Source organism: Danio rerio, chromosome 11, assembly GCF_052040795.2.
Source record: "Danio rerio strain M-AB ecotype USA chromosome 11, GRCz13ab, whole genome shotgun sequence".
NCBI lineage: Eukaryota > Metazoa > Chordata > Actinopteri > Cypriniformes > Danionidae > Danio > Danio rerio.
In genome coordinates, this window is record NC_141031.1 from 1,817,501 (window position 1) to 1,840,356 (window position 22,856).

The 22,856-nt window shown below is 42.0% G+C and overlaps 1 protein-coding gene across 11 annotated transcripts in view; it reads left to right on the plus strand.

Moving 5' to 3' along the window:
- Positions 1 to 22,856, plus strand: part of lrp1aa (low density lipoprotein receptor-related protein 1Aa) — a 222,310-nt gene that overhangs the window by 138,423 nt on the left and 61,031 nt on the right. For all 11 annotated transcript variants that reach the window (XM_087272962.1, XM_087272960.1, XM_087272961.1 and 8 more), the window contains 14 exons: positions 21 to 152; positions 244 to 378; positions 453 to 582; positions 679 to 805; positions 2,827 to 2,978; positions 3,573 to 3,697; positions 5,333 to 5,707; positions 10,427 to 10,616; positions 15,276 to 15,480; positions 15,845 to 16,037; positions 20,566 to 20,691; positions 20,865 to 20,993; positions 21,075 to 21,194; positions 22,690 to 22,803. In XM_087272962.1, the coding sequence (XP_087129088.1) occupies positions 21 to 152; positions 244 to 378; positions 453 to 582; positions 679 to 805; positions 2,827 to 2,978; positions 3,573 to 3,697; positions 5,333 to 5,707; positions 10,427 to 10,616; positions 15,276 to 15,480; positions 15,845 to 16,037; positions 20,566 to 20,691; positions 20,865 to 20,993; positions 21,075 to 21,194; positions 22,690 to 22,803 (2,253 nt within the window). The remainder of the gene's footprint in view (positions 1 to 20; positions 153 to 243; positions 379 to 452; positions 583 to 678; positions 806 to 2,826; positions 2,979 to 3,572; positions 3,698 to 5,332; positions 5,708 to 10,426; positions 10,617 to 15,275; positions 15,481 to 15,844; positions 16,038 to 20,565; positions 20,692 to 20,864; positions 20,994 to 21,074; positions 21,195 to 22,689; positions 22,804 to 22,856) is intronic.

Here is a 22,856-nt window from a genome sequence, read left to right on the forward strand (position 1 = left end):
TTGTGCTGGTTGTGTTTCAGGTGTGGGCTCGTTCCTGCTGTACTCTGTTCATGAGGGTATTCGAGGAATCCCGCTGGATCCTGCCGATAAGTCTGATGCTCTTGTACCCGTGTCAGGAACTTCACTCGCCGTCGGCATTGATTTCCATGCAGGTGAGTCTCAACTAGGCTTTAAAACAATCATTATTGTGAAAAGCGCTATACAAATAATCTTGAATTGACTTGTGTTTGTGTTGTGATGCAGATAATGACACCATCTACTGGGTGGACATGGGTTTGAGCACCATCAGCAGAGCAAAGAGAGATCAGACGTGGAGAGAAGACATCATTACCAATGGCATTGGCCGCGTGGAGGGCATCGCTGTGGACTGGATCGCTGGTGAGTCTCACGCACACAGACACACACATATACACACGCACGCACTTCTGATCAGCAAATTGTGGTGTGTGCAGGAAACATCTACTGGACGGATCAGGGCTTCGATGTGATCGAGGTGGCTCGACTCAATGGCTCCTTCAGATATGTGGTCATTTCTCAAGGCCTGGACAAACCACGAGCCATCACTGTCCATCCTGAGAGAGGGTGAGTGTATTGGTGTTTGTGCGTGTGTGTGTGTGTGTGTGTGTGTGTGTATATGTCATTGTAGAGGGTGTGAGTGAGTAATTTGTGTGTGTGCAGGTATCTGTTCTGGACAGAGTGGGGTCAGTATCCCCGTATTGAGCGCTCTCGTCTGGATGGATCCGGCAGAGCAGTGCTGGTCAATGTCAGCATCAGCTGGCCAAACGGCATCTCTATAGACTACCAGGTAAACCTCACACACTTACACACACTTCCTCTAAAAGTTAACTTGTTTACTATGAACTTCTGGTGTGGTGAACTTTTGTATAAAGTCAATATTACACAGCACTCCTGCTTGTGTGGGATCACTCGACGCTATCATAAAGCCGATCATTTCATATCTTGAATTATAAGACTGCATGGTGATTACATTCAATGCTTTTAGGCTCTCATGACAGATTTGTGTTGGTTTTTATGCAAATTGAGTGATAATAAGTGCTTGCACAGTCAAAATAAGCAGCAGAGATCACACATAAATCCTGCTGACGCTCATGCGTTCATCTGTAAACAAGGATTTATGCAACCCAAGGTCATTCTGAAAATGTTGTCCCGTGGAAGTTTCTGGAGACCGCGAAATACATCCCGGGAGGTACGTATGGCTGCATTTCACTTTTTTAAGGCCATGTCTACACTAATCCGGATAAATTTGAAAACGGAGTTTTCCTCTAAAAACGCTTCACGTCCACACTGTCGTTTCTATTCGTTTTCCAAAACTTTGTCATACACACTGAAACGACTACCAATGCTTTCAACCTGTACTGCGCGTGCGTGAAACGTAAGACGCTTCGTCACGCGTCATTTCTGCCTGACGTTTATTTTCTTTCCGGCTCTTTGAAACGTTGCGGCAAAATGTCACAGAAAATCACAGAGTTTTTTAAATGGACTGACAATGAAGTAGAGTTGCTGCTTCGAGTAACACATGAATACAAAGTTGCAAAAGAGAGTGAAAATGTAGACTGGGAGACGTGCCAAAACAAATACGCCGATATACTGGACCGCTTTAAAGAACAGTATCCTGCTGATGACGCTGCTTACCCTCACAGTAAGGACGACATCACTAAAATCATAATCACAACGAAAATAAAGTAAACGAATTAGTAACATGACTGAGTGTCACATGACAAAAAACGCGTCATCGTTTTCGAAAGACTCCGTTTTCACAGTCTACACTACGACACGAAAAAGGCGTTTTCAAATTTATCCACTTTGGAGAGCGTTTTCAAAAAGAAACGTTTTTGTTTCCTAAAAACGCGTCTCAGTGTGAATGGAAGGGCAAAACGGAGACAAAAATATGCGTTTTCAAATGAAAACACATTAGTGTGGACATGGCCTAAGTGAACACTACGGAGCGGTGTGACGCCGTTCCCTTTCGTGCTTGCCGGCTGACCGCTTACCTCCGTGTGGAGGGCATTCCCGCTGCAATCAGTTTGTTCGGTCAGCTCATCGTGTGTGTCGGCGGACTTCAGATGCATAGAGGAGGAGTTGACAAAGGCATCCGGGTTCGAGTCCGAGGAAGAGCGGTTCCGGAAATCAGGTAAGACAAAAACAGAATCCAAAAAATAAAGCGAACGAGTTCATCATAACAGGGTGAGAACGTGGTATATCCGAAAAAGTGTTAAAAAAAACAGACGAGGGCTTTTCTTTTTCTAGACGGCTTTTCTAAATTGTTGCTCGGGTTTAGGGAAGTGAGCGGGCAGGTCAATCGGTAAAACTGGTTGGGTTTAGGGAAGGAGGAGGATGGGTAGGCCGATTGGCCGGTCGCGCAGTCAATCATTCGGTCAGTCAGACAGCGGCCTCTGGTGGGTTGACGCGAGAACAGCGCGGGCGCGATCGGCACTCGCCAGAGACGTTCGAGATACGAAAAAGCGCACACAGCGGCCTCTCGCGGATTCACGAAAACAAAAACTGCACAAATATGTACCTCCCAGGACGTATTTCGCGGTCTCCAGAAACATCCGCTGGACTATGTTTTCAGAATGAGCCTGGGTTGGATTTATGAAGCATGAAGCTTTTTTGGGGTCAATAAAGAATGAAAATTGCGTGAAAATCTGTTTTCTATACAATAAAATACTGTCAATTAACTAGTATGATGAGCGACACGGTGGCTCAAACAGTTTACACAAGTTGATTTTCATCATAGGTGCCCTTTAAAGGTAACCTACCCAGCACTGATGATGATGATGATGATGGTGTGTGTGTGTCCTGCAGGATGGGTTGCTGTATTGGTGTGATGCTCGCACAGATAAGATCGAGCGCATTAATCTGGAGACGGGCGAGAACAGAGAGGTGGTGCTGTCTAGCAACAACATGGACATGTTCTCTGTGTCTGTGTTCGAGAACTACATCTACTGGAGCGACCGGTCAGTACCTTTCACAGTAATGCACACATCACACATCCACACCACTGAACATTTAAAGTACAGACGAAATCAAAACTAGCCATAGTGGTTTTGTTAGCTCACATCGCTAGTTTTGTGCTGAACAATTCATCTGCGCATGTTATTAAGACAATAATAATAGAGTGCTCTTGTTATCTTTAATGTAAATCTGCAAATACACTTCCTGTTTGTTTTTTAGTTCAATTCCCAGATTAGGTCTGTCTGAGGTATTGGGCGTGGCTAACATACTTAACCACGCCCCTTTAGCTGTCAGTCAACAAACAGAAATGGTGAGGAGTCGGTTGTCTGTTAGGTTGTAATAACTCTCCTCAAACCCTTTTCTTAATATTTCCGAATGACACGCCCACTTTACGACATCCAATCAGCTCGCATTAGAGAAAAACAAGCCACGCCCACTGTTGTCTCATTTAAAATTCCATTACTCTAGGAACTGCTTCACAATACGAAAAAAAAAAACTGTCGCAGCTTCCGGTTCATGCGGACTTTAATATTAAACGTCTTGTATGTAACTGTAGATGTGTACAGTTGACATCATGGTGTTTCCTCTGTCTTTAGGACTCATGCCAATGGCTCAATCAAGCGTGGCAGTAAAGACAACTCCACAGAATCAGTCAGTCTGAGGACAGGCATCGGCGTCCAGCTCAAAGACATCAAGGTGTTCAACAGAGCAAGACAGCAAGGTGAGTGTTTGTCTGATGAGTGTATCTTACAGCACTGTGCTGGAACACAACTCTGGTCTGCATCAGTACTGTTTAAAATAGGGACGTCATTCATTTTATTCTCCTCTGCATTGGTGCATTGTGTATTTTGATTGGTTAACACACATTATCAACATGGGCTCATTCTGAAAACGTAGCCCTATATACACTTCTGGAGAATGCAAATTATGTAGCCAAAAGTATGTGTGGCTGCTTTTCATCTTTTAAACGTACGACACTAGGCGGTATGACGGCGTTCCTTTTCACACTTACCAGCTGACCGCTGACCGCTTGGGTCCGCTTGTCCATTGGGTTTAGGGAAGGTGGTGGGCGGGTCAATCGGTGCTTTTGAAAACACCATTGGTTGGGTTTAGGGAAGGGGTGGGCGGGTCAATCGGTGCTTTAGAAAACACTATTGGTTGGGTTTAGGGAAGGAAGTGGGCGGGTCAATCGGTGCTTTTGAAAACACCATTGGTTGGGTTCAGGGAAGGCGGTGGGCGGGTCAATCGGTGCTTTAGAAAACACTATTGGTTGGGTTTAGGGAAGGCGGTGGGCGGGTCAATCTGTGCTTTAGAAAACACTATTGGTTGGGTTTAGGGAAGGAGGTGGGCGGATCAATCGGTGCTTTAAAAAACACTATCAGTTGGATTTAGGGAAGGTGGTGGGCAGGTCAATCTGTGCTTTTGAAAACACTGTCGGTTGGGTTTAAGGAAGGCAGTGGGTGGTGAATCTGTGCTTTTGAAAACACAATTGGTTGGGTTTAGGGAAGGAAGTGGGCGGGTCAATCGGTGCTTTTAAAAACCCTATTGGTTGGGTTAAGGGAAGGGGGTGGGCGAGTCAATTGGTGTTTTTGAAAACACAATTGGTTGGGTTTAGGGAAGGGGGTGGGCGAGTCAATTGGTGTTTTTGAAAACACTGTTAGTTGGGTTTAGGGAAGGTGGTGGGTGGTGAATCGGTGCTTTTGAAAACACTATTGGTTGGGTTTAAGGAAGGTGGTGGGCCGGTCAATCTGTGCTTTTGAAAACACAATTGACTGGGTTTAGGGAAGGCGGTGAGCAGGGAGATCGGTTGGTCAGTCAGTCCGTTGACAGCAGCCTCTGGTGGATTTACGTGAGAACAGCAGGCGTGAATGGCACTCGTGAGAGAAATTTGAGATCTGACAATGAATACACAGCAGTCTCTGGAGGATTTGCGAAAAGAAAACAGCAAAAACGCACCTTCTGGGACATATTTGGCGCTCTCCAGAAATGTATATAGGGGTATACAGAATGTATGTTTTCAGAATGAGCCTAGGTTGTTAATTAGGCAAGTTAGGCTAATTCAGCAAGACCATTCAAAAACAAACATTGCTAAAAGAAATTACAGGAGGTAATAATTCTAATAATAATAATGACTTATAATAATCTAATAAATCAAGAATATGTAAAAGGACCTGAAACAACACGATTTTAGATTTTTTTTGGGGTGGACGACTTAATTGCTTTATGTTCAATCCACCTAAATTTGTTATAAACGAACAAGTTAACTTAATTCCTTCATGTTGCCCCAACACAAATCGAGTTTTTTTGACCCAGCATGTTTTACAGTGATGTTCATGTCATCCTCTTTTCTGTGCAGGCACTAATATCTGCAAGATTAATAACGGAGGCTGTCAGCAGTTGTGTCTATACCGAGGGAACGGTCAGCGGACGTGTGCGTGTGCTCACGGGATGCTGGCGGAGGACGGCCAGAGCTGCAGAGATTACGACGGATACCTGCTGTACTCGGAGCGCACCATCCTAAAGAGTGTGCACTTATCAGATGAAAACAACCTCAACGCTCCTATCAAACCCTTCGAGGACCCTGAACATATGAAAAACGTGATCGCCCTCACTTTCGACTATCGCGGAGGAGGCGGAAAAGGAGCAAACCGCATCTTTTTCAGTGATATTCACTTCGGAAACATCCAGCAGATCAATGACGACGGCTCCGACCGCAAGACTGTAGTGGAGAGTAAGTTGTGTTCTTTAAGATTTGATGCTTTAAAGGAGAGCTATTATGCAAAAATTACTTTTATAAGAGGGTTAAACACCGTAGTGTGAGAAGAGCTTATGAATATAATCAGCTTCCAGTGGTAAAATTGTATTAATTATATATTTTTTAAATCAACCTTGATAAAAACAGAGCAGAAACACTTTGATTGACATTATCCCTTTCTATGTGTCATCAGAGGGGGAAAGCCCCGCCCACTAGTGACCATCTCTCCCTCGTTAGCATAGTTCTTGAATCTGCCACTATGCTGACACAAAGGCATTTGACAGATAGTCAATGTTTTCCACTCTAATCACCAACTTTTAATGGTTAAAGGGCCAGTTCATACCTCCCAAAAAATTCTCAAAATTTTAGTAAAGCATCAGCATAATGGCAGATTCAAAACAGGACTAATGTTGTCTCTAAAAAAAAGTGAAAATGTGAAAATACTTCTGTCTGTGTATGGAGATTCCTGTCGTTGTTCAAAAATAGAATTGTGATTGGCCTTATAATCCTCTAAGGGTGCTTTTACAGCTGTAGATTGATTGTTTTATTCTGAATTGGGGATATCTGTATATAAATATTAGTGGTGGGCCGTTATTGGCGTTAATGTGCTGCGAGATTATTATTGCGCGATTTAACTAAATGAACAGTTCGTAAACACAAGCACATCTTATTGAACATCATTTATTTTCATCACCAATTATCACACTAGAACAGTTTCTCAAGCAGTTTGTGATGCATTTTGGAAACAGGAGATGAGCCCCTGGTCTAATGCGCCACCTGGCTTGAGAAACCCGTTCTCAGAGACTTACTTTTAGTCATTATTTGTATAGCACACACATTCTGAATGCCTTAGACAGAATTCAGATGAGCCATTTTAATCTAGATTAATTACAAGACTACAGTGAGATTAATCTAGATTTAAAAAATAATCTATGCCTACCTATAATATATATAGGGGAGCTGTAGAAATTTAGGAGTTGCCCAAATGAGTGCAGTACGATCTAAACAGCCAACCGACTCTCCTCTAACAGCACAATGAAGTATTCTTCCACAGAGTATTCTCCTGTTGCCACAAACACCATATGAATGGAGAATAATGACCATAATTGCACGCTCTCCACCAGAATGCCTCCTGAGAAGAATGTTGGCTTTCTGAGTGGAAAAGTCTGAAACGACAATCAAAACCAGACTCACTTCAGCTTCATCTACTCCATGTGCCTTCTGAACAATAGTGTTTGGGTTTTATTGATTTCATTTAGAACGTCTCGCCCTGTACGAAGATTTTATATTTGATTTTACTTTTTAGTAGCAGGGCTGCATGATTGCTCAGTGGTTGGCATTGTGTCCTCACAGCAAGAAGGCATTTCTGTGTGGAGTTTGCATGTTCTCCCCGTGTCGCCGTGGGTTTCCTCCGGGTGCTCCGGTTTCCCCCACAGTCCAAACACATGCGTTATGGGGGAATTGAATAAACTAAATTGGCCATGTGTGTGAATGAGTGTGTATGGGTATTTCCCAGTGCTGGGTTGCAGCTGGAAGGGCATATGCTGTGTAAAACAATCATATGAACTAAATAATTTCCGAAAATTTTGTAGCAATTGTATACTAAATATTTATCTATATATTTGCTCCAAAAATTGGTAAAATAAACAGAGTTTTCACTCTTAAATGGCAAGTACATTTCCAAAATAAATCGTAAGGAAATTATACATTGTTAAAGGTGTTAAAAAGTCTATAGTGTGAAACCCCAAATGTAGAAACATGGTATTTATTTACTCCAGAAAGACCGTAAAGTATAAGAAAAGGCTGATTTACTGAATTTACATCATTAGTTTAGATCATTTTGGATCAGAATACATATCAACAGAACAGAAAAGACATTTAAAGGGACAGTTCACCCAAAAATTAACATTTACTCACTGTTTACTCTCCCTCAAGTGGTTTCAAACCTTTATGAGCTTCTTTCTTCAATTGAGAGAAAATTTTAAAGAAAGCTGAAAACCGGTAACCATTGACTTCCATACTAGGAAATCCAAATACTCTGGAAGGCAATGGTTACCGGTTTTCAACATTTTTCAAAACATCTTCATTTGTGTTTGACAGAAGAAAGAAACTAATAAAGGTTTGAATAAAGTAAATGATGACAGAATTTAAATGTTTGGCTGATCTGTCCCTTTAAATAAATGAGTAGTGATGTAGATTAAATATAAAGAAGACAAAATAACATGAATATATACATCTGTATGATTTATGTACATTGTTGACTATTTTAACTCTAGAAATAAGAAGTAAATGTATGTATTTGCACAATAAGTGGCTTTTTTAGGTTGCAGAAACCATAAATGTAGTACTAGTACTACTGTAATTATTAAACGTTTATTATCAATAAAAGTCTTTGTATGTTTACATCAAAATACATTTTATGAGACAGTTTTTTAGGGAAATATCATCAGGATGTTTTTTCTTTATTATCTTTAATCATGCAGAACACGAAAGCACAAAAATATCTGTAAAAAACCACTGTGATATCTGAGCGAGTTAAGAGAATCTAGAAAAGGCATGTTTTCATTTCATCTTAAACGAATGACTTTTTGCATTTTTCTTCATCTTTGGGCTTTTAGTCTTTTCCACCATTCCTTCATTTTGTCTTTTAAAGCTCGGACTGTTTATTCTCAGCATGTGGTTTTCATTACACTGGCTCTGAACCGGTTATGTAATTAAAGCCAGGAGTAAATCTAGCAACAGAAAACACATTTGAGTTCCTGCGTCTCTGAACCGGCTGTGGAAATCAAATAACAAACAAACAGTGAATCACTTGCTGTCATATCTCTTTCCCCCTTTTGTTTTTCATGGTGGGTTTGTCCAGATAAAAGTAACTCTAGACGAACAAACATATTTAGATGTTGCTTGTAAACACGGTGAGCAAGTTTTGTGTACCACACAAAGCTTTTATTCACATGTCGATTCACACTTATAAAAAGGGTTAGTTCACACAAAAATGAATATGTGCACACTATTTACACACCCTCAAGAAATTCCATATGGCTTTCTTTTTTCTGTTGAACACAATTGAAGATATTTTGAAGAATGTTGGAAACCTGTAACCATAGTATTAGCTTTTCCTATTATGTAAGTCAATGGTTACTGGTATCCATCATTCTTCAAATGATCTTCTTTAGTGTTCAATAGAAGAAAGAAACTCATATAAAGTTTTTTACAAGCTCATCCTTATGGAACCGTAAATAGTGAGTAAATTATATTTTTGGTTGAACTATCACTTTAATATCAGTCCATTGATTTATTCTAGTCAACAGAAAGGACAACGTTAACATTTTTTGTTGACCATAGGTGCCATTCTATATCACCTTATGTGCCATTTTTACTGCATAGATGAATAATACGAGTTCAGTACATGGAAATGACATACACTGAGCCTCAAATACTATTGTTTCCTGTAAAATCCCGGTGAATAATCGAGCTGTTCAAAAGAGTCATGAACTCCTTCATTAGTTTGTGCTTGATCAGGGTTTGAGCAAAACTGCCCAGAGCTGTGGCGCTCCAGGAATTGAGTTTGACACCTATGCTGTAACTATTTACTTCCATAGTATTAGCTTTTCCTATTATGTAAGTCAATGGTTACAGGTATCCATCATTCTTCAAATGATCTTCTTTAGTGTTCAGTAGAAGAAAGAAACTCATATAAAGTTTTTTTAGCCCCTTATGGAACCGTAAATAGTGAGTGAATTTTATTTTTGGGTGAACTATCACTTTAATATCAGTCCATTGATTCATTCTAGTCAACAGAAAGGACAACGTTAACATTTTTTTGTTGACCATAGGAGCCATTCTATATCATCTTATGTGCCATTTTTACTGCATAGATGAATAATACGAGTTCAGTACATGGAAATGACATACACTGAGCCTCAAATACTATTGTTTGCTGTAAAATCCCGGTGAATAATCGAGGTTTTCAAAAGAGTCTCGGACACCTCGATTATTTGGATGAGCTGTGTTTGATCAGGGTTGGAGCAAAACTGCCCAGAGTTGCTGCCCTCCAGGAATTGAGTTTGACACCTATGCTGTAACCATTGACTTCCATAGTATTAGCTTTTGCTATAATGTAAGTCAATGGTTACAGGTATCCATCATTCTTCAAATGATCTTCTCTAGTGTTCAGTAGAAGAAAGAAACTCATATTAAGTTTTTTAGCCCCTTATGGAACCGTAAATAGTGAGTGAATTTTATTTTTGGGTGAACTATCACTTTAATATCAGTCCATTGATTCATTCTAGTCAACAGAAAGGACAACGTTAACATTTTTTGTTGACCATAGGAGCTGTTCTGTATCATCAAATATGCCATTTTCACTGCATAGATGAATATTAATAGTTCAGTATATGAAAAATGACATACCCTGAGCCTCAAATACTATTGTTTCCTGTAAAATACCGCTGAAAAACAGACCAATCATAACAAAACACTGACTGTTATGTTGCACACGGGATCACCCAGGCTGCTTTTGATTGGCCACAATTTTCTTAGTGAGATTACAACAGTTTCACTCAGTTTTTAAGCTTATATGAAGCTTACTTTCTATGTATATACAATGAAATGTCCCGTTCATACATCTGACTGCTTGTATTAGAAGACAAAATTGCAGTGTTATAATGTATGTGTGTGTGTGTGTGTATGCAGATGTGGGCTCAGTGGAGGGTCTGGCGTACCACAGGGCCTGGGACACTTTATATTGGACCAGTTACACCACCTCCACCATCAGCAGACACACGGTGGACCAGAGCCGCTGGGGCGCCTTCGACCGGGACACTGTGGTCACCATGTCAGGAGACGACCATCCACGAGCCTTCGTCCTGGATGAGTGTCAGAAGTGAGATCTTGCACAGATTTTCTTCATTTTACTACAGACAAAAGTGGTATGAGGGATTTGCAGAGCACCAAAAATCACTTCACTTTAGATTAGGTCACACAACTGGATGAAGTTGAGTTACTGAAGCCTTTATGGTAACACTTTATACTACATACACACTATGAATCATTTATTAAGCATTTGCCAATAATTAAGTCATCATTAGTTAAGCATTGGGAGTAAGGGTAATGTGTGAGCTACTGAGCAAACACGTCCATACAGAAGTAAGCGTTCAGCTGGTAAGTAAATTGAACAGAAGCCGCCGGCGGTGCCATACCGCCCCATAGAATTCGTTTTACAGACGAAATGCAGCCAGACGTACCTCTGGCTACATAATTCATGCTCTCCAGAAATATAGACAGGGGTACATATCCACAATGAGCCTGTGTTAAAAGACTTTCATGCCACTACATATGCTTGGGCATGAATTACAGTGGGGTTGGATTAAAAATGAATGATGCTTTAAAGCAGTTGTGGGCAAACTTTTTAGACCCGAAGGGCCACATCAAGTTTTGCAAACCAAGTAAAAGCGCCACATGTCAAATCCTTCAACAAAATAACTTTTATTTATAGTGGCAGTATGCATGAAACATGTAATATCAGACAGAAACATGTCACATTAACACAAAACTGATTTTTTATTATATTATAAAGTCAAATTTAAGTAAATTTAATTATTTATGCTTACTTATGAATCATCATAAAACAATAAAATAATCCTTTATATAATATAATAATAATAATGTAATAATTTTGTACAGTGGAGAATAGAAAAGATATTGCCTGATAGAAAAAATCTCATATTAACACATTAATAATAATTCTTAAAAATTACTATTCAGTCAGATTTACAATAATCTAATTTGCACTGATTTTAAAATATACAGATCAATCATCATACAACATGATGAAGCAACAAATCTTTAATAAAATAACTTTTTAAAGTGGATGTATGCATGGAAAATATGTTCTATGACAAAAATTCACACATTTAACCAGCAAATATTATATGATTTGAGTCAAATTCACGACAGTCTCATTTAAGCTTGTATGCTCATATCAATCATTATAAAACTATAAGATAAAACGGGAGAAGAATCTTAGTCTTTGTTATTCCAAGTCATGTTATTATGAGTGTGCTAATGTGAACAATGAGCCTGGTCCCCTCTCTTCGTAAGGGTGTCAAAGTCTGGAGTCTGCTACGGCAAAAACGCGAGCGGCAGCAGGCGGTTAAAACGCGAGGCGCGCAGGGCACATAGCGCGCAAAACCACCGCCGTTAGTAAACCAGTTAAGAGAGGCGCTTCTTATAAAGCGTGTTGGGTGTGATCAGCCTGATACATTTTCAGTCATTAACGGTTGAGTGCATTTTAATATCCGAGGCTGCGTCCGAAAATCAGTATGCGAGCCGAGTAGTATGTGCGAATTCATAGAATTCGAAAATCAGTATGCGAAAAGTACCCGGATGACTTACTACTTCCGGCGAGATTCCGGAGTGCGCATCCCATGCATGCTGCGCTATCCCATGATGCCCCGCGAGCAAATTCATGAATGGAAGTAAAGCGACGCAACTGACGCACGTAGGTCACGTGACCATGACAAAATGGCGGATGTAGTACGTCCGAATTCCATTCATACTTTTCACATTTATACTGTATAGAACATACTTTTCTAACGGCCGAGTAGTACGTTTAAATTCAAATGCAGTACCTACTGAGTAGTAGGCGGTTTCGGACGCAGCCCGAGAGTGTGCTCTAATTCTACTGGTTGCTCTAACTGTACCGTGTGCTATACTGCCATCACATGGCGTTAACTTGTAATTGCATCACTAATTTACTAATTCTGAACCAAACCGTTAAGCCGTCTTTCCACTGCACACGACAATTAGACACGACTGTCGGAATACGCCCCCTTGTGGCAGCCGCACAGTATTTTCAGTGTTGTCGTGCACCACGGGGGAGAAGCTGATTCTCACGGTGTCCGAAGTAAAGAACTGCAAAAGAAATAGCTTTTATTCTCTGAGCGTTTTCATAGTTTAATGGATGAATGAATACTAGAAACAAGGGATGTAATGGTATTGTAAATACCGTCATACCGCAATATTAATTTTTTTCGATATTACCGTAGTCGCATGACTCGGTAAAACTATAGGTCTTCTGAGAAAATTTGCTCAGGCGAATGAAGCGAATGGGAGGTAGCAGAAACTACAATTCCCATCAGCCCAGGCTCGGCCATCATCCCTTGCGGTCTGTTGTCGCTACAGATACAGTAATGCGGAAATGGAGTGTGCTGCTAGAAGCGGGGATGAAAAAGAGCTGGAAATGATCGAACCTGAAGCGGGTGTTGTCGCCGCACGCGTACTGAATAGCAGTGTTGTCGCGCGCGTTCTGATCAGCTGTGTTGTCGCGCGCGTTCTGATCAGCTGTGTTGTCGCGCGCGTTCTGATCAGCTGTGTTGTCGCGCGGGTTCTGATCAGCTGTGTTGTCGCGCGCGTTCTGATCAGCTGTGTTGTCGCGCGCGTTCTGATCAGCTGTGTTGTCGCGCGGGTTCTGATCAGCTGTGTTGTCGCGCGCGTTCCGATCAGCTGTGTTGTCGCGCGCGTTCCGATCAGCTGTGTTGTCGCGCGCGTTCCGATCAGCTGTGTTGTCGCGCGCGTTCCGATCAGCTGTGTTGTCGCGCGCGTTCCGATCAGCTGTGTTGTCGCGCGCGTTCCGATCAGCTGTGTTGTCGCGCGCGTTCCGATCAGCTGTGTTGTCGCGCGCGTTCCGATCAGCTGTGTTGTCGCGCGCGTTCCGATCAGCTGTGTTGTCGCGCGCGTTCCGATCAGCTGTGTTGTCGCGCGCGTTCTGATCAGCTGTGTTGTCGCGCGCGTTCTGATCAGCTGTGTTGTCGCGCGCGTTCCGATCAGCTGTGTTGTCGCGCGCGTACTGATCAGCTGTGTTGTCGCGCACGTACTGATCAGCTGTGTTGTCGCGCGCGTTCCGATCAGCTGTGTTGTCGTGCGCGTTCTGATCAGCTGTGTTGTCGCGCGCGTTCCGATCAGCTGTGTTGTCGCGCGCGTTCCGATCAGCTGTGTTGTCGCGCACGTACTGATCAGCTGTGTTGTCGCGCGCGTTCCGATCAGCTGTGTTGTCGCGCGCGTTCTGATCAGCTGTGTTGTCGCGCGCGTTCCGATCAGCTGTGTTGTCGCGCGCGTTCCGATCAGCTGTGTTGTCGCGCGCGTTCTGATCAGCTGTGTTGTCGCGGGCGTTCTGATCAGCTGTGTTGTCGCGCGCACACTGAATAGCAGTGTTGTTGCGCGCGTTCTGATCAGCTGTGTTGTCGCGCGCGTACTGTTAAGCGGGGAGGGGGGGTTGAGCGCATACTCAAGAGCGGTGTTGTCGCGCACCTACTGAAGGGCGGGACGGAGGGTGTGACACAGCACACTGTTCAGATTGATGCAGACATGAGACCTCTATCTCACTCATGGTTTGTCCTCTCAAGTGGGGAAAAGACAATGCACAACGTTACCCACTGCTGTCAACCTGGGCCAAGTCATATCTCTCTGTCCCAGAAACCTCAGTCCCAAATGAGAGGGGTTTTTCTGTTGCAGGGGACATTGTAAATGCCCAGAGATACCAGCTTTTACCAGATTATATTTATATGATAATTTTCCTTATAACCCATCTCTATCTAAGTGAGTGAGTGATTAAATGTTGAATGTGATGAGTTTTCAACAATACTAAATTGAAACTTTATTTTTTACATTGTTTAATATTTTTTTGTTATTAAAATTGAAGTTCCTGTTTTAAAGCTTACAGATAGATGGCTGATTTGTATGTCATTGACACTTTTGGCACTTTTTTGGAGTATTTTCATAAGTTTTGTTTTTCCTGTAAATGATTCAATAAATACCGTACCGTGACATTCATACCGAGGTATTACCGTACCGTGAAATTCTGATACCGTTACATCCCTACTAGAAACTCATAGACCGCTAAAATATTGGCGTGAATGTGGAGACAACATAAAAAATATATATTTTTATTACTTTCTTACTTACTTTTATGAACAGAAATGTTTTTTTTTAATATAGACTTTTTATAATTCAAAAAATAACCAAAATAAACTCCTATTTCTCATCTCGCGCGCACAGACCTGCTTGGACAACACTGGAATACATCATATCCGGTCGGCAGGTCGCATGCGGTCTAGTCGCAGGAGTTCAAATATTTCAACAGATCCGCAGCTCAATTCAGATCCGAATTTTCCGCATACGGAGATGATCGAAACTCAACGCAGCTCCCGGACTGCTCTCCACTGGAAATGAATGACTTCCAGTCTGTCGCTTGTCTTTTGTCGTGTGCAGTGGAAAGGCGGCTTTACTCAGGAGCAGCATTTTAAAAACTCCCTCGCGGGCCGGATGAAAGTGTTCAGCAGGCCGCATATGGCCCGCGGGCCATAGTTTGCCCACCTCTGCTTTAAAGAGTCCTTGAATCTGCTGTTCATGAAAGTGTGTGAGCTGTTTTAAAACCTTGACTTTTCCAAACCATGATAAACCTTGATACCGGTTATCATCCCTTGCCTATTCAGGATGGTAATCGCAGGTGCACTCAGAGTTTGCCATTCCTCTTCTGTTTCAGCCTGATGTTCTGGACTAACTGGAATGAACAGTCTCCCAGTATCATGCGCGCTCAGCTGTCTGGCTCCAATGTGATCGTGATCATCGGCAGTGAAATCCGCACTCCCAACGGCCTCGCCATCGACCACCGCGCAGAGAAACTGTATTTCTCTGATGCTACGCTGGATAAGATCGAGCGCTGCGAGTACGACGGCACACACCGATACGTGAGTTACAGTTTACAAGAGAGAATATTCAACTGTGTTTACTTCAAAATTATCAGCCCTCCTATTACATTTGTACATGTTATGACACTAGTATTCAGCTTAAAGTGACATTTAAAGGCTTAACTATAATAATTAGGGTAAAGTTAAGGTAATTAGGTTAGTCATTGTATAACAGTGGTTTGTTCTGGAGACAATCCAAAATAAATATAGCTCAAGGGGGCTAATAATATTAGCTTAAAATGGCTTTAAAATAATTAAAAACTGCTTTTATTTTAGCCGAAATAAAACAAATAAGGCACATTAGTGTTCAGCATTAGCGTTTCCTCAAACGGAGCCTGTTTTGTGTGTGTTTTGCCGTCTGTAGGTGGTCCTGAAGAATGAGCCGGTGCATCCTTTCGGTTTGGCCGTGTACGGAGACCACATCTTCTGGACAGACTGGGTGCGCAGAGCCGTCCTGCGAGCTGATAAATATGTGGGAGGAGAAATGAAGGTGCTGAGGGCTGATATTCCCCAGCAGCCCATGGGGATCGTGGCTGTGGCCAATGACACAAACAGCTGTAAGTCAACCAGAGTTTCCATTTTCAGCTCAAGTTTAGAGTTCATTTATTTATAATGCACATTGATGCCTGGTTTTCCATTGAGTGGTATGGTACAGTTCGGTACGGGTCATCTTTATCAGACTTGTGTCTCCATTGCCAATGGTACCCTTCTATTAGGCGTGGTGTATAACAGAAAGTTCCAGTCGACGTCTTGATTAGGACAGTAAGGTCTGACTCTGCTTAGACTAAAGTGTCATCACTGAACAGAAATAATGTCCAGTATAGAATATAAAGTCCTGCTGCAGTGGAGACAGAATGAATATTGTGTCTGACTCCATCATGAGCTTGGAGGACTGCATCCATACATCTCTGACATGACTCACATCACTGATTAATAAAGTCATCTGGAATGAAGAAGAAAGCCTTCAGCAGGACTCCCAGAGTTCATCAAGACTCTTAGTGTTCATCTTCAACTCCTCCTCCTTCATCAGCTCAATAATGTTCATGTCTGGTGACTGGGCTGGCCAATCCGTGAGCACCTTGACCTTCTTCGCTTACAGGAGCTTTGATGTAGAGGCTGAAGTATGAGCAGGAGCGCTATCCTGCTGGAGAATTGTCCCTCTCCTGTGGTTTGTAATGTAATGGGCAGCACAAGTGTCTCAATACCTCAGGCTGTTGATGTTGATCATCCACTCTGCAGATCTCTCTGAATGTAAACCTAAAGCATGATTTCTCCTGGTAGTATTTGTGATGATTGGGATGCAGATCAACAGATGATTCCTCAGAGAAATCCACCTCCTGACACTTTCCCAAATGATCAACTAGAAGTCAAGTTACTATGTGTTGCTCTTACAACTGGGATCCACCACAAGACTTTTGTCAGGTAGTGTATATATTTAAAAACAAAGCAAACAGACAAAACTATTAGTATAATATTGATCGGCCAAACTGAATAGGTTAGCATTTAAAAGTGATTTAAAAATAGATAGTGATGGACTCTGTTCATTGTTCTGACTGCTGCAAAGAAAACAGTCCTGCAACTATGGCTGAATGCTTCTCCTCCAGTTGATCTGTCTTGGAAACTCTACCTAATGAGTTTGGAATATACCACAGCTAAAGTAAATGGCGCCAGCAAGAAAACTGCACAATTTTGGTCAGATATGAGGGAGACTGTAGGGCGAGGCAGTGGCGCAGTAGGTAGTGCTGTCGCCTCACAGCAAGAAGGTCGCTGGTTCAAGCCTCGGCTCTGTGTGGAGTTTGCATGTTCTCCCTGCCTTTGCGTGGATTTCCTCCGGGTGCTCCAGTTTCCCCCACAGTCCAAACACATGCGGTACAGATGAATTGGGTAGGTTAAATTGTCCGTAGTGTATGAGTGTGTGTGTGAATGTGTGTGTGTGGATGTTTCCCAGAGATGGGTTGCGGCTGGAAGGGCATCCGCTGCGTAAAAGACTTGCTGGATAAGTTGGCGGTTCATTCCGCTGTGACGACCCCGGATTAATAAAGGGACTAAGCCGAGAAGAAAACGAATGAATGAGGGAGACTGTAATATACAGCGGGGAAAGTAGATATTGAACACGTCATGTAATAATATTTCTGAAGGAGCTGCTGACATGGAATTGAGGCAGATTTAGGTAAAAACCCAAACAAAACAAACATAAAAATAAAACAAAACAAATGCAAGATGAGCTTTGTGTAATCACAATGAAATGACAGAAGAAGAAACTCCTGAACTACTGAAGCGTATTTAATACTGTATATTAAAGTGTTTATTGGTGATGTCAGATTAAAGACGCCTCTCATATGGAGAATGAAGACACATGCATTGCTCAGGTGTGAGTTTCTCACAGATTTTAACAGTGTCAAAATCTTGATGGTTCTGTGGGTCTCGTCTATCAAATCTGAGCTTTATTCTGTATTCTCTATTGGATTCAGATCAGGTGATGGGCTGGGCCATTCTGCAGCTTGATTTTCTTTCTCTGAAAGCATCTGAGAGTCTCTTGGCTGTGTTTTGGATCATTGTCCTGCTGAAATGTCCACCCTGGTTTCATCTTCATCCTCCTGCTAATGTAGATGTTGGACTGAAGCAGCTGATATTCATTTACACTGAGGAAGGGCAGAGGCTCGCTGAAGAACCACTGAGAGATTTCAGCTGCTGTCTGGGCTTTCACTGCCCAAATACACCTTCCTTCCTTCATGTGTTCAATACTTTTCCCCTGCGTCATTTCATTTTATTGCGCATAACTTCATTTGTAAACTAATTAGATTTGTTTTCTTTGCATATATGCATTTATTTGGTTGTTACTAACATCTGGGGAAAGTTTCAAATCAACAGCACCTTTAATAATGAGTTTTCAGAGAAAAATGGTGACGTGTTTAAGACTTATTTCCCCCACTGTACCTTTCAGTCCTGATTTTGTACCTATTATTACACTATTAAGGTTTTTTATTATATTTTATTTTTCTGTTTATGCATCTGGGGCTTGGTTGTATATAGTTCAAAATCTAAAATGTTCAATAATAATAATAATAATAATAATAATAATAATAATAATAATATTATATTAATATTAATATATATATATATATATATATATATATATATATATATATATATATATATATATATATATATATAATAATATTAATAATAATAATAATAATAATATATAATATAATAATATTAATAATATAATAATATATAATATTAATAATAATTAATATAATAATATTAATAATAATAATATTATTATTATGCTAGCGGGGCTTCCAGCTAACTCTATCAAGACTCTTCAGCTGCTCCAGAACGCAGCAGCACGAGTGGTCTTTAATGAACCTAAAAGAGCACATGTCACTCCGCTGCTCATCCGTTTGCACTGGCTGCCAATTTCTGCTCACATCAAATTCAAAGCTCTGATGTTTGCCTACAAAGCGATATCTGGCTTTGCTCCTTCTTATCTGCTCTCACTTCTGCAGATCTATGCGCCCTTCAGAAACTTGGTTTCTGTGAATGAACGTCGCCTCGTGGTTCCATCCCAAAGAGGGAAGAAATCACTTTCCCGAACTCTTACGCTCAATCTGCCCAGTTGGTGGAATGAACTCCCTAACTGCATCAGAACAGCAGAGTCACTCGCTGTCTTCAAGAAACCACTAAAAACTCAACTATTTAGTCTCCACTTCACTTCCTAATTTGCAATTGCCTCTCTGGATATACCACTAACTGTACTCAAAATAAATAAATAAATAAATAAATAAAAATTTACTAATACTTTCCTTCTTAGACTTTACAGACCTGAAACTTGCCTAAAGCACTTATTCATTGTTGCTCTTACAGTTGTGTAAATTGCTTCCCTGTCCTCATTTGTAAGTCGCTTTGTATAAAAGCGTCTGCTAAATGACTAAATGTAAATGTAAAATGTAATAATAATAATAATAATAATAATAATAATAATAACAACAACTTTCCCAGAAATGGGTTGCAGCTGGAAGGGCATTCGCTGCGTGAAACATGTGCTGGATAAGTTGGCGGTTCATTCCGCTGTGGCGACCCCGGATTAATAAAGGGACTAAGCCAAAAAGAAAATGAATGAATGAATGAATAATAATAATAACAATAATAATAGATAGTGATGGTGCCATTGCAATCTGATGGGGCAGATTGTTCCATAAACCACAGAAAAAGCTCTGCATCCTCTACGTTTCAGTCTGGACTGAGGAACTAAAAGAAGATTTCAGCTCAAGCATGTAATGATGTGCCAAAAGTAATCTGGGATTGTCAGAGAAGCGAGAAGAACTCGATCCCGCTTTGGGAATGACACCGTCACACACAATCAATATCTTTCATCGTGCTTATCTGAGTGTGAAAGAAACAATTCGCAATCCTCAGACCATAAACACAACATGTCTGCTGATCTCAGGTCATCTCACTGCCCTCCCTATCAAAACATTACTCTGTGATGTGTGCAGAAGGTGCCTTTGCATTGTGTTAATGAAATATGCATGGTGAATCCCTGGAACAGAAGGCAGCTTATTGTGCAACAAAATCTCTCTGTACTTTTCGGCATTAATGGAGTATCACAGAAGTGCAAGTTACCTTTGCCAAGGGCACTGACACAACCCCATACCCTCACAGACCCTGGCTTTAGGACTTGTTGCTGGTAACAGTCTAGATGATCCTTTTCTTCTGTGGTCCAGAGCACACATCATCCATTTCTCCCCGAAATACTAATTACTTGAAATGCTAATAACAGTGGTTTGTTCTGGAGAAAATCCAAAACTAATATTGCTGAAGGGGGCTAATAATATTGACCTTAAAATTGCCTTAAAATAATAAAAAACTGCTTTTATTCTAGCCGAAATAAAACAAATAAGACTTTCTCCAGAAGAAAAAATATTATAGGAAATACTGTGAGAAACTCCTGCATCTGTTCAACATCATTTGGGAAATATTTGGAAAGAGAATTCACACGCGGGCGAATAATTTTGACTTTAAATATGTGTAATGTCCCCGCAATTCACAAAAAACAAACCTGTGTGTGTGTCTGTTCAGGTGAGTTTTCTCCATGCCGGGTGAACAACGGAGGCTGTCAGGATCTGTGTCTCCTCACATCAGACGGCCGGGTGAACTGCAGCTGTCGTGGAGAGAGGAAGCTGCTGGAGGACAACACATGCATCGGTGAATCTGGAATAACCCATAACATATTAGCGAATAAATGTATCAGTGGCTAGTTTTGGACAACACTTCATTCATGCATGCACATGAGGAGGTTGTGATGTATTATGTGTTTGCAGAAGTGTGTGTGTGTGTGTGTGTGTGTATGTTAACAGTTGTGATGTTGTGTTTCTCAGCTCAGAACACGTCCTGCAGCAGTATGGAGGATTTCGAGTGTGGGAATGGAGACTGTATTAAATACACACTCACCTGTGACGGCATGGCCCACTGCAAAGACAAGTCTGATGAGAAACAGTCCTACTGCAGTGAGTGTGTGTGTGTGTGTTATTGATGTCTGGGCTTATTGAAGTCCACTTGTCGCTCTGATTGTCTGTGTTTGTGTTCAGCTAACCGTGTGTGTAAGAAGGGCTATAAGCGATGTGTGAACGGCCGCTGTGTTGGTCATAACTCCTGGTGTAACGGGCGAGACGACTGCGGTGATAACTCTGATGAACTCTTCTGTAACGGTAAGAGGATCTGATCATACACACTACATACTACATACTACATACTAATGTACTGCTGCAGACTCTTAAAGGGGCATAAATACTTGCTGTTTCAGCACTAGTTAGTGCTTAAAAATAGTGGTAGAGTGGGTGTGTTCAGCTGTCACAGGGGTGTGTTCAGCTGTTAAAGAGGTGTGTTCAGCTGTCAGAGTGGGCGTATTCAGCTGTCAAAGGGGTGTGTTAAACTGTTAAAGGGGGCGAGTTCAGCTGTCAGAAGGGTGTGTTCAGCTGTCAGAGAGGTGTGTTCAGCTGTCAGAGTGGGCGTGTTAAACTGTAAAAGGGGGCGTGTTTAGCTGTCAGAGGGGTGTGTTTAGCTGTCAGAGTGGGCATGTTAAACTGTAAAAGGAGGCGTGTTTAGCTGTCAGAGGGGTGTGTTTAGCTGTCAGAGTGGGCATGTTAAACTGTAAAAGGAGGCGTGTTTAGCTGTCAGAGGGGTGTGTTTAGCTGTCAGAGTGGGCATGTTAAACTGTAAAAGGAGGCGTGTTTAGCTGTCAGAGGGGTGTGTTTAGCTGTCAGAGTGGGCGTGTTAAACTGTAAAAGGGGGCGTGTTTAGCTGTCAGAGGGGTGTGTTTAGCTGTCAGAGTGGGCGTGTTCAGCTGTCAGAGTGGGCGTGTTAAACTGTAAAAGGGGGCATTCAGCTGTCAGAGGGGTGTGTTAAGCTGTCAGAGTGGGCGTGTTCAGCTGTCAAATGGGAGCGTGTTAAAATGTCAAAGGGGCGTGTTCAACTGTCAGAGGGGTGTCTTCAGCTGTTAAAGGGGTGTGTTAAACTGTCAAAGGGGGCGTGTTCTGCTGTCAGAGGGGTGTGTTCAGCTGTCAGAGTGGGCGTGTTTAACTGTAAAATGGGGCGTGTTCTGCTGTCAGAGGGGTGTGTTCAGCTGTCAGAGTGGGCGTGTTCAGCTGTCGAATGGGGGCGTGTTAAAATGTCAAAGGGGTGTGTTCAGCTGTCCGAGGGGTGTGTTCAGCTGTTAAAGGGGCATGTTAAACTGTCAAAGGGGGGCGTGTTCAGCTGTCAGAGGGGTGTGTTCAGCTGTCAGAGTGGGCGTGTTCAGCTGTCAGAGTGGTGTGTTCAGCTTTCAAAGGGGCATGTTAAAATGTCAGAGGGGGCGTGTTTAGCTGTCAAAAGGGCGTGTTAAACTGTCAGAGTGGGCGGTTCAGCTGTCAAAAGGGCGTGTTAAACTGTCAGAGTGGGCGGTTCAGCTGTCAAAGAGGTGTGTTAAACTGTTCGAGTGGGCGTGTTCAGCTGTCAAAGGGGCGAGTTACACTGTCAGAGTGGGTGTGTTCAGCTGTCAAAGTGGGTGTGTTCAGCTGTCAAAGTGTGTGAGTTCAGCTGTCAAAGGGGGTGTGTTCAGCTGTCAGAGTGTGTGTTCAGTTGTCAGAGGGGACGTGCAAATATATGTTTACTTGCATTTTATACTCAAAACAAGTTTTTTTCACACGGACATGTCTTTGTTTGTAGCGACGCTGTGTACGGCGGATCAGTTTCAGTGTAGAGACGGCGTGTGTGTGTCGAACTCCAGCCGCTGTAATCAGGTGTTGGACTGTGATGATGCCAGCGATGAAATGAACTGCTGTAAGTCACACAAATCCTAACATTCAGCCTTTCATTTACAATTAAATTCTCGA